The sequence below is a fragment of the Benincasa hispida genome, chromosome 11 (assembly GCF_009727055.1).
Source record: "Benincasa hispida cultivar B227 chromosome 11, ASM972705v1, whole genome shotgun sequence".
Taxonomy (NCBI): Eukaryota; Viridiplantae; Streptophyta; class Magnoliopsida; order Cucurbitales; family Cucurbitaceae; genus Benincasa; species Benincasa hispida.
The window spans coordinates 76,937,610-76,950,436 of record NC_052359.1 but is presented as its reverse complement, the minus strand read 5'-3'; the positions used below and the strand labels follow the sequence as shown (position 1 = coordinate 76,950,436).

The window sequence follows — 12,827 nt, the reverse complement described above, 5'->3', positions numbered from 1 at the left end:
TAGGAATTACCTTGGAAAGAAAGAAACTCTGCTCCTTTCATCTTATACGTGGATTTGATCGGTTAAGTCAAACCTCCAAAGTTGATTTGTTGTCAATTGAGAATAAAAAATAAAATCAGTAAGAAAAAGATAAAATTGAAAAATTAGACAAAATAAAAATTGAAATTGAAGATAAGATCAAATATGATAATTGAAAAAAAAAAAAAAGAGATTACGTTCGATTTTTAAAAAAAGATTACATTAAAAAATGAAAAGTGTATGGAGATAATATAGGAGAAAATGAAGATTTATGCTAAAAAAATCTGCAAATGGCAGAATTAGTTGCAGTGTAACTAAAAATAAAGGGAAGGGTTAAAGAAAAATGAGAATACATGTGAGACTGTATTTGCTATAGATTTGATGAAATTTTTGTTTTGCTATTCTTCCCAATGGAATCTTTAAAACAAAAAATAATATGATTCAAAATAAAAAAAAGCTAATTAATAAAAATGAGTTTTTTTTTTTTTTTTTTTTTTTTTTTTTTTTACATTCCATGTTTAAAACAAATTTATAATAAAGATAATCATAAAAAAAAAATTTATAAAATGTATGATTTAATTATGATTAAGAGAAAATCTACAATAAATATAAAAAGTTAGTTAGAAAAATTAATATAATATAAGATTTAAAATATCCAAAATAAGATAAACATAGAAAAAATTTAAAAATAAGATAATATGATATTTTAAATTTCAAACTAAGATTTAAAAATTAGTTGTTGTAGAAGATTGAATATTCAAACTAATTATTAAAATTGATACATAAATTCAAAACAACTTTTAAATCATGAGATTTATGAAAAATTATCCGCTTGAAATAATGGTGTTAGTTGGCGTTGAAAGTTTATTGGGATATATAGTTGAACAATTAATTACAGTCTCATTAATACAGATGTCAAATTAATTACATTGGAATTTTAAGATTTCAAAAAGTTGGATTCAAATGCTATCCATGCCTTTTTCTATAATTCAAAAGTATTCCACCTTTTGCTATTTTTCCCAATGATAGCATAATTACTGCTATATACCTCATTTTCCCTTAATATTATAAATTGGGTCCAAAATGTTCCATCCAAACCTGGATTTTGGAATACATTACAACCCAAACCCATTCTATTATAAGTCCACAAATATTCCTTAAGTGTCACGTCTGATCGTAAGAGCATAGCACACCAAAGCATATATCTTGTATTATAAATCTCGAAGTCAGAGCTTCAACTTCTTTAATTTCTTTTTATCAAAAATAAATAAATAAACAAATAAATAACGATGTATCATGTCATGCATTGTAAGTCTATCATCTACTATTCCCAACATTTGTTCAAAAAAAAAAAAAAAAAAATTGTTAAACCACAAATGAGCAAAATTGAAACTCCAACGATTAATGATTAAAACACATTTTGAAATATAGTTTGAGGTCACTATAATTTTTAAAATAATGGTTCATAATTGTGCAATCAGCAAATTAATGTTTGATAAATTTTAATTTTAGACCCTAACAAATTGTAATAATGTTTGGTAAATAAATACTAAATTATTTTATTTTAGATATATATTAATTAAAATAGACTTGAATTAGAACTTACTTTAATAATTTATAATTTTATAAAATATCGATTTAAAATCTTATATTTTGTCTGCTATATTAATTGTTAAGGGAAATAACTTTTCTTTTTCTATTAACAATATGGTATGATTTTTTTTTTTTAAATAGTAGCATTCAACTTATAAAAAATTATGAGATATATTTTGGTTATGTAAGAAATATTCTAGATATATGAAATAATTTCCCAATAAACATTGTTTTATTAAAAATGGATATCTGATTTTAATGCATTTAATGACAATCTATTATGATTTAATGACAATCTATTGTGCCAAACACAAAAAAATAGTTACAATAGAAACTTCTAACCCTCACAAAATCATTCCCATACACAGGAAGTTTTAAGGCTTATGAACTCAGGTAAAAGGCAAACATAGGCATAACTTAGCCATCGAAATATTTCTACTTATTCTAAAAAGTAGCAAGTTCAAGTTTCATCTCCATATCGATGATATTCAAAAAGAAAAACGAATTGAAAAATAGAACAAATCAGAAGGAGGAAGCGCTAACGCCACTGTCGTCGCTATCGCTGTCGTCGCTACTATCGTCGCCATCTTCTTCTTGTTGTTGTTTGGTTTTTTTCTCCTTCCTTTGCTTCCTCTTCTCTTTCTTCTTCTCCTTGTAACCATGGATCTTCTCCTTCATCCTCTCCACAATCCCACCTCCTTCTCCATCTTCTCCATTGTGTTTCTTCTCATGGCTGTGCACTGTTTCTTGGATCTTCTTCATTATTCCTGCCATTGTTCTTCTTTCAAGTTAATTCTAAATTTTAGCTTATGAGACCTTAATTAGTTTTTTGTGTGAAGGAGATCATATTTATGGAGTACACATCTTAGGTTCAACCTCATCTCATCTTGTTAAATTAAACATTTTCTAAGTCAACCATCCCAATTTCATCATTGTTCCCTTCTTATTTTTAATTAGCAATCAAAATTTCAACACCCTATTTGTTTAATATATATGATAAAATAATAATGGATTCCACCTTTATAATGTATGGTTGATTCTATTTGGGACTCTAATATTTAAAGATTCTCAATAATCGGTATGATTTTCATGGTTTGGTAAATCTCTCTAAACGTTTCAATAAATTTTGTAAATTATAGTTTTCTTTAATTGTGTCTTATATACACTAAGTTGATGCTTACTTAAATGTTTTATATTATATATATTTCTAATGGAGACAATAGATAAGAAGAGGTCTTTTGAGAGACTAAACAAAAGTACTTAGATTGAACGATGTAATATTAAATTTGTTTTCACCCATTAATTTAAGTTTTTGGGCCAATCGATAATTTAAGATAGTATCAAAGTAGATGGTTCAAATAGGTCTTATGTTCTAGCCCTTGCAACGTTATTTCCTCCCTCACTAAAATTAATTTCCACTTGTTAGGCCTTTCACATATTTCAAGTCTAGGAATGTCGAACGATGTAGTTTTAAATTTATCTTCGCCTATTAGCTTAAACTTTTGGATTAATCGGTGATTTAAGACTTAGAACTAAATTGAATATTTAAAAATTATGTAAATCAAATTTAAATCAAAGGTGATCACCAAGTTAAATAACAGTATAAGATATAAAGATTAAAATAAAAAAAATATTACTATTATTATTTTATCAAGTGAGAAATAAATGGAAACTTTCACATGGACTATCGAAATAGAAATTTTCAAATAATTAAAATATGTAATATGATTTTAGATAAAATTAAACTAAAATCAAGTGGGCGTCTTGGAATGAAACCTATCACATGATTCCCATTGACTATTTATAATTCTAAATTTCTTTATTTTTAAACAAAATTGAAAACCTCGAAGACTATTAAAATAAAATTGAATTTTATATTTAATAGAACAACAGAATTTTCTTAAGAAAAAATGTTGAGTGGGTTAAGGCCTCAAGGATCTATTGAAACACAAAATTAAAATTTAAGAATTTTTTTGACTTAAAACTGAAAGTTGTATCACCCTTTAAAATTTCAACTTAAACTATATATATGCATTTGGTGCCTTCAACTCAAATTATCGTAATTTCAAAGTATTTAGAAATTTAGTGTTACTTTTTTCCTTTTTCATTTCCCTCTCCTAATTTGACTTCGAAGTTAAAGGTTTGGTTATTAACTCCACATACTGTCTTGAATTCAACTTTAAATTCATTTTTTTTAAATCAACTGGATTTTTTTAACTCTTTATATCAAAAAAGGAATATATATTTATGATAGATTTCATTTGAAATAAGCAAGTTTCGAAATATCAATGTCCATGAAAATATCGAGGTCCCGATTTTATGGAAACATCGATGGAATTTCGGAAAATATTACGAAAATTGATAGAAATTGTTATAATTAGTTAATGGAACTTCGATTACAGGTTAATTAGAATATAGTTGATCAAATTTTAATCACAATTTCTATAAAGTAAGATAATATTTGGATTTTTATTGTAAATGTTAGTGTAAAATGTTGATGTAAGAGCAAATATTTAAAAAAGAAATGGAAACAAATTACAAAATAATATAAAGTTTAGGAATATTCCGAGGTGAAATGATGTGAAAATTATGAAAGTTTTGGATGGTTAAAAAAAAAAACTTACATCAATTAAATTTTGAGGTGAAATTGTTACGGTGTTGGTTGGTTGATAATGTTTTCTTTTATTTCGTTGGATTTTTTGCCTCTGACTTGGTATCAACATTCTTTCTTTATTGGTAGCAGATTTGCTAGGATGATCTTTTCCTTGTTTGATTTGTTGTCGTTGGTGGCATTTTTTGCCTTATGAGGCTTGTTTTTATTTGTGCTTTTGGTGTGGTTTTAGGGTAGGCCGCATTTCTTGCCAGTGTGAACTAATTCATTTTAATTCAAACGGATTTCACGTGTTCGGTGTTACTACTTAATTAGAGTAAGAAACAGGGCGGTTCTTTGAAGCTTGGGCTGACCAAGTAGTTTTGCTGTGGTAGAGTGTTGGTTGAGTGTTCATTCAACTAAGCTAGCAGGTGAAAAGGGGATGAAGTCATTGTTGCGGCATCACATTTAGGGGGAGCCTAAATCTGCAGACTCATCGTAAGCAGTATCAGTGTTAAGAGGAGCCTAACTTGCTCACTAGTATTCAGTAATGAGAAAACTGACCATATGTAATCTTAGTTTAAGTGTATATTGTAAAAACTAAGTTACGATTTCTTTTCACTTAGGTCAAAAGCCTCCCAAATGTAAGTGTAATTTCACCAAACTGAGTTAACAAGTCTCTGTGTGCATCTCCCTTATTCTTTACTTCGGTCTGTTTGCCTTTACTTTTGTTAATAGCCATTTTACTAGCTTGTGGTATTATTGTGATTAACTTTTTCCAATTGATATCAGAAGGGGTTTTTTTCTTGTTCATTGAGTCCTCAATGGAGTCGATCAGGGAAGGTGGATTTACTACACATCCACTAGTTCTGAATGGGGCAAACTTGGAAGGCTCAAATGATCCCTTCCTTAAATCTATAGACAGCAAGTCTTGGAAGGTGGTTCTTATTGGTTGGTCACATCCTACAGTTATTGACAAAGATAGGGTTGTTAGTCAAAAGCCTGAAAAGAGCTAGATTGAAGAGGAAGTTCAAGCATCGCTTAGAAACTCGCGAGCCTTAAATGCTATCTTCAATGGTGTCGATAAAACATTTTTAGGTTAATCAATACGTGTGTTATTGCAAAAGAGGTGTGGGAGATTTTTATTGTGGCCTATGAAGGAACATCAAAAGTAAAGATGCTAAGGTTGCAGCTCTTGACAACCCAATTTGAATCTCTAAAAATGCATGATAATGAGAGTGCTGCGGAATTTAATGTTCTCGATATCACTAATGAATATTTTACTGTTGGAGAAAAAATTTCAGAAGAGAAACTGGTTCGTAAAGTGATATGATCTTTACCTAAAAGATTCGACATGAAGGTTACTACTATTGAAAATGTGAAAGATATTAGCACCATGAAAATTGATGAACTATTTGGTTCTCTATATACATTTGAAATTTCCTTTGATGACAAAAAAAGGTCACAAGAATTGCCTTGCAATCTTTAGTGAATGATGATGGATCGTCAAGCAAAGTCAAAGAGTCTTATGAGAATCTAACAGAATCTATATCTCTCTTGACAAAACAATTTGACAAAACTCTCAGACGATGGGACAAGCGATCAACCCTCGTGGTCCCTATGTTCCATCTCATGACATAGACATGAATAACAACAACAATCATAATATTTCTAGACAGGGAAATCAATTTGTCAAAAAAACTTAAAGCGACAAAGAAGGCAATAGTGGTCAAGGTCTTCGCGAAAGAAACTTCAAGTGTTATAAGTGTGAAGAACTTGGGTAATTCCAGGTTAAATGTCCTAAATTTCTTAGAAGGCAGAAAAAATGTTTCTCGACTACCTTCTAAGATGAGAAAACAGACTCTAGTAATGAGCCAGACGATGAAGTGCGTGCTCTTATAGGAAGTCTCCTTATCTGTCCTGAAGACTATAAGACATCCTGTCTTGATGATTCTACTTCAAAATCCCAGATCGACAAAGCTACTGTTTCTCATGACAAATTGTCCTATGAGGAAGTTTTTCAGATGTGGCTTTATGACTAAAAAACTTTAGATGTTCAAAAAGAGAGAATTGAGAATCTGATCGAAGTCAACTGTTGTCTGCCAAGCACCATTTCTAACCTAAAGAAAGAGTTATATGTTATCAAGGCTGACCTTGAGATTATGTCAAAAAATTTGTTCGGATGCTCAATTCTGACATAGATGATCTCAACAAAATTCTATCCTTAGGAAAGAAGGTCTCAGATAAACGAGGCACTCAATTCAACAAGTCTGGGAATCGTCTCTAAAAAGGAGAATTCTCCCTCTTTAAAAGGTTCATTCCTATCAAAGATACTCAGATGTCTGAGTCATTGTCTAAAGCAAGTGAAGGAACATCAATCCCCTAGAATCAGTTAGTAAAAAGCAAGTGGGTTTGTCACTACTGTGGGAAGGAGGGTCATATTTGACCTTACTGTTATCAATTAACAGGAAGAATGAGTGACAAGCTATGGTAGAATTATCCCAGGTTCCTACCCGAGGAAGATATGTTTAGAAATCCAAAATAGAATGGAGGATAAAAAAGAATCATAGTAAAATTGATCATAGATGCCATGTTTCTTTCACCTCTCTTCGTGCCTTATCAAAAAAGGACTGATACTTTTATAGTGGGTGCTCATGACACATAATAGGTGTGAAATCATTTATTAAAAATATTCAACTCCATGGTTCTAGTCATGTTACATTTGGAGACGGAGCAACAAGGTTCTCAGTAAAGGTAAACTGTCGTATCCAGGTCTTCCCTCTTTAAAATGTGTTATCCTTGTTGAAGGATTTACTGCAAATTTAATTAGTATAAGTCAACTATGTGATCAGAGTCATTCGGTAAATTTCTCTAAAGATAAATGCTTTGTGACCAATGTAGACAATGTGAGTATCATGATAAGTATCTGCTCATCTGATAACTGTTATCTCTGGACTCCTAACATTTGTTTTGATGTCTGTCACATAGCACGAAACAATGATGTTGCTCCTTGGCATAAGCAGTTAGGACATGTTAATCTCCATCCTATAAAGAGGGTTGTATCCTAAAAAGCCATTCTTGGGATACCCATCTTATTTGGAGGTGGAGATGCAGTGTGTGGTGACTGTCAAATTGGAAAACAAGTAAGAGTTTCTCATAAGAAAGGTCTATCTTGTACTACCAATTGAGTGATGGAATTGCTTTACATAGATCTGATGGGGTTGATTTAGGTGGAAAACTTAAGGGGTAAATTATATTCTTTTGTGTATGTTGATAACTTTGTCTGATTCACGTGGTCAGAGAAAAACCAGACACTTTGCAAGTCTGTCAGATGTTAAGTCTCTAACTTCAAAGAGAATAAGAGCCACAAATTGTGAGGATTAGGACTGATCATGGTAAAGAGTTCAAAAACTCTCAATTTGAAACCTTTTGTAACTTAGAAGGTATTCAACATGAGTTCTCTTTTCCTACAATCCCTCTATAGAATGATGTTGTTGAAAGGAAAAATCGTACTCTTTAGGAAATGGCAAGAACTATGTTGCATGGAAAACGTGTGCCTCTACACTTTCAAGCTAAAGCTTTGAATACAGCTTGTCATATTTAAAACCAAATCTCTATTCGGCCTAGCACTCTAAGTACAAACTACGAAATTTGGAAAGGTAACAAGCCAAATGTTAAGTATTTTCATGTGTTTGGGAGTACCTGCTATATTCTCTCAGATCGAGATTCTAGAAAGAAATGGGATACTAAAGCTGATGAAGGTATATTTCTAGGGTACTCATCTAACAGTCGTGCTTATCGTTTTTTTAAGAAGCGCACTTGAAATGTTATGGAATCCATTAATGTCGTAGTTGATGACTTTCAAAATACTGAGAATTCCTGTAAAAATTATGAAGATCATAACGATACTTCTTATGTTGCTCTCGATGCTAGTGACATCAGTTCCCCCATTCCATCGTGCAACAATGTGTGTGAAAGTGATAATTCTAAACTGATTGGTGTAGAGAACGAGATGTTTCCTATATCCAGTCGTGCTCAAAAGAATTATCCTCTCAGTAACATAATTAGTGAGTTAAATACAATTGTCCGTACTTGCAAAAACGAGAAAGTGGACTATCTCAAACTGATCAAGAACGTTTATTTCACCTTTCCTATCGAGCCAAAGAACGTCGATGAAGCTCTGAAAGATGAATTTTTGACGAATGCTATGCATGAAGTGTTAAGTTAATTTCAACAAAATGAGGTATGAGAATTAGTTCCTCGTCACAGTATCCAAATGTTATTGGAATAAAATGGATCTTCAAAAATAAATCCGATGAACATGGAACTGTCACTTGCAATAAAGCTTGACTTGTTGCTCAAGGATACACTCAGGTGGAAGATGTTGACTTTGATGAGACCTTTGCCCATGTGGCTCAATTGGATGCTATTCATCTACTTCTTGGAGTATCCTGTATGCTCAAATTTAAATTGTGCCAAATGGATGTTAAAAGCGTCTTTTTGAATGGTATGCTGAATGAAGAGGTTTATGTTAAACAACTGAAGGGGTTTACAGACCCGTCATGTACTCAACATGTTTACAGACTTCAGAAAGCCTTCTATGGATTAAAGCAAGCCCTAAGAGCTTAGTATGAGAGATTAACATAATTCTTGTTATATAAGGGATATTACAGAGGGAGTTTTGATAAAACCTTGTTGATAAAGAGAATAGTAGGAGATTTTATAATTGCCTAGATATATGTTGATGACATTGTATTTAGCAGATCACCACAATCTCTAATAAATTAGTTTGTTCATCAGATGAAAACTAAATTCGAAATGAGCATGGTGGGAGAGCTAATATATTTTCTTGGTCTTCAAGGTAAACAACTCTCTGATGGGATATTTATATCCAAAAGTAAGTATGCTAGAAACATGCTTCAAAAGTTTGGCCTTGAAAACGCTAGTCCCAAACACACTCCAGCTTCAACTCATGCAGAACCTACCAAAGACTCCAATGCTATAAATGTTGATGAAAGCTTATACAGAAGCATGATTGGAAGTCTACTGTATTTAGTAGCTAGTCGTCCAGACATTGCTTACGATGTGGGCGTATGTGCTAGATATCAGTCTAATCCAAAGACAAATCCTCTAACAATTGTTAAACAGATCCTAAAATACATTAGTGGGACAGTGGACTATGACCTTCTTTATTCCTCTGATTCTTGTTGGAATTAACGTCCTAAATCTCGTGGATCTTATAGTTTTAAATTTTTAAGTACAAATTATTTATTTAATAAAATAAACAGTATTTTATTCGAAATTTAGAATGCATTAACTCAATCCAATAAACTAAGATCCTAGGTTATTTTATGTAGCTTGAATAATATGTGGTAGACATACAAGTGGATCATGTTCAAGCAATAACCTAAAAAGTCTGCAGTATATGGATAAGGTTGGGTACCTTATCTTGGTGACACTGCGAATATGGCCCACTTTGTAAGTGTTACAAAACTTGTAAGTGTTATAAACGATTTGATCCAAATACTGTACAAAGAGTAAGGGTATCCTACAAATATGGCCCACTTTGTGAGTAGGGGTATCATGTACAAATAGTTTGTATAAGACTAGACCAATAAATGATTAATCTCATAGCATTGTTAATTGAAAAGATTAACATTTCATAGGATGACCATAGGTAACTCGATCTCAATCTTGAGTGAGTTATGGATTTCTTTCTATGAGGGAAATCCTTTAATCTATATAAGTGAGAGTGGCCCGGGTCGCCGACCCATTAAACCTACTATTGTGGGGATTTGTTCGAGTAGGGAGCTAGGAATATAACTACACAAGATGGAGTTCACTCCTTCCTACTTTAAGGAAAAATAGATGAATGCTCTCTTAAGTGCTAACTCCGAGTCTTGAACAAGGGGCTTTCCCTCTCATTGTCCCAAGAGGGATTTGTTTATAGTAGGATCGTAACAAGTTGTTCATTAGAGAATCAATGAAACTTAAGAAGATAGATGTAATTATAGGGGTAAAATAATACTTTGACCCAGTTGTAATTACGAGCAATTCTTGAAGGATTGACTTATTGATGACTTGTTATATCCATGGATATAGAAATATATTTATAGTGTAAAGATTGCAGCTGTGGGTCTTTAGTGAAGTGACTCACAGTTGATGACTAATTCATGAAAGATCGACTTATAGTTCAATAAAGACCCAACTGTAATTACGAGCAATTCGTGAAGGATCGACTTATTGATGATTGGTTATATCCATGGTCAGAGAAATATATCTATAGTGCAAAAAGTGCAGTTGTGGCTCTTTAGTGAAGTGACTCACAATTAATGAATGTTGATTATATTAATTAAATAATTTGATTTATTAATCTCAAATCATTGGAGTTTCTAATCTGTAGATCCATTAGGCCCCTCTGCTAGCTCACTAAGGGTAAAACAATGATCAATTAATTTTGGAATAATTTAAATTAATAAGGATTAATATAAAGTATAATATATAATGACATATACTATATAGTTAATTATAAATAAGATTTATTATTAAAACTATATAATGTGAAAAAATAAGATTTGAATACTAATATGAATTGAATTCATATTAAAACTCAAAAGAGAGATATGCATTTTATATAATTTACATGCACAATTAATAATATGTGATATTAATTAATTAGTTGTTAACTAATTAATTCTTATTATTTATTTAATTATTTTATATATATTAAATTTGATTGAATATATATTTAATTAATAATAATATGAAATAAATAATAGGAAAAAGGGAAATAAGTCCGTACAGAGTGGATCATGGGTGAGGGCATAACTCCAATTGTTGTAGAAAAAAGAGTTTTTTTTTATAGAACATTCTTTTCTTTTTTTCTTTTTCTTTTTTTTTTTTTTGTGCAAAAGCAACTTCACTCGGTAGAAAATTTTCCCTACTCTCTTAAAATTCTCCATCCATCCCCTCTCATAAGCTCTAATTCCTTTACTAAAGAAGGATCCCAAAATCCTTGATCCTCCCAAAGACATAGTAGGGTAGTGATAGGTCTTGTAAAAGACTATCTTTTCTATGATAAAACCCTAAATTCTATCATTATTGTTTGCTTACAATGTCTATTTTATAGGCAAACTCCAATCCCGACTCAACAAAGCTAATTCGGAAGATTTTGAGCTACTTCAAGCCAAATAACACCAAAAGATCACTTAACAAAAAGACCCATGATGAACTACCACTTTGCCCTTTAAGAGGAACAATTCAACACTCTTCAGCAATACTTGCAGCATCACGACACTCCTTACAACGCTGAGCCTGATACTAGCTCGACGCTTGAAGACAGAATGTATCTATTTGCTGTAAAACAGGACAGCGTCGCAATGCTTGACCCAGGGTTGCAACGTTCCAAATATTAATGGAATAGTCCGCGCGCGTGTGCGCCTTGCTCAACCAAGTATCAACACAACGTTGCAATGTTAACCCAACGCTTCTTGACTTTTCTACGATTTAGCGTTGCAACACTGGTCTTGGCGTCGCAACGCTATGTCTGCTGATGTAAATTTTGTTGTTTTATTTTCATCGAGGGAAGGAAGAAAAACTTAAACTTTTAGTGAGAGACTTCGAATTTACAGAGCTATTCTTGTAAATTTTGGAGAGATTCAATCAATTTAAATTCAATCCTTGTACCAATTATGCAACTATCAATGGATTTCTTGAAGAATTTCATTGTCCATGAGTAGGTAATCTTTTTCTTGGGGAATTATGTAGATTGGCACTTTGAGACTTTTTCTTGAAATTTCTTTCATGTCATTACTTTCTTTTTAATGTTCTTGCTGATATTTAGAATAAAATTGATTAAGAATGAACTGACAACTCAAAATTAATCAATTTTTGTATGCAAAAATTACATAGTTCTATAACAAATTTATAATTAGGGTTGCCAGAATTAGTAGTCTTGATAGAAAATGTGGATTTCTTTTCCTCTTTTCTTTAAAGAACCTATTAATTCATAACCTTCATGCAATCAATGATAAATTTTCAGTCTTTTGATTTCAAGAGTTGGAATAGTTAAAAAAAAAACTCAGTTTAATGCAATTTAGGGATTAATTGTGAAATGTCTTTAGGAAGCAATTAAAACCTAGATTAGGGTTAATTGTCAACGTAGCTAATTAGGGAATTAGGGAATTTATTCTTAATGAACTATTGAATAATCTAATTGCATGATTGTTTGGTAAGTCAATGATAGAATTGCCTAGTTTACATAAAATCTCCAAGATTTCATTTTCAATTGAATCTTATCTCATAATCTTTCTTACTTCTCTCTTGATCAACCTCTTACTCCACCATTGCTACGTGCTAGTTCTAGTTGTAGTTAGGATATTATAAATTTCATTTGTTTTGGATAAGATAGAACTAACAACACCTATTTTAAACCAAAAAAATTGGCGCCATTGCCGGGGAACCGTGCAATAGCCTTTAAAAATCCTTGAATTCCTTTTTCTTAGAAAAAGAAATTAAAAAAAAAAACAAAAAATTGTTAGTTTCATTGAACTCTCCTTTTGTGCATGACCTGTTCCTCTTGGAGCATGCTTTGTGATTTTGTTATAGATATTGACAGTAGGGAAAA

The 12,827-nt window shown here is 31.4% G+C and overlaps 1 protein-coding gene across 1 annotated transcript; it reads left to right on the top strand.

Moving 5' to 3' along the window:
- Positions 1-9,019: 9,019 nt before the first annotated feature.
- On the top strand, positions 9,020-9,418 carry LOC120090867 (uncharacterized mitochondrial protein AtMg00810-like). Its single transcript, XM_039048568.1, has one exon. It carries the CDS (start codon positions 9,020-9,022, stop codon positions 9,416-9,418), a length of 399 nt encoding a protein of 132 aa, XP_038904496.1.
- The last annotated feature ends 3,409 nt before the right edge of the window (positions 9,419-12,827 follow it).

Excerpts from the sequence above, each read along its gene's own strand:
- LOC120090867 (XM_039048568.1), top strand. The coding sequence starts at position 9,020 with ATGAGCATGGTGGGAGAGCTAATATATTTTCTTGGTCTTCAAGGTAAA.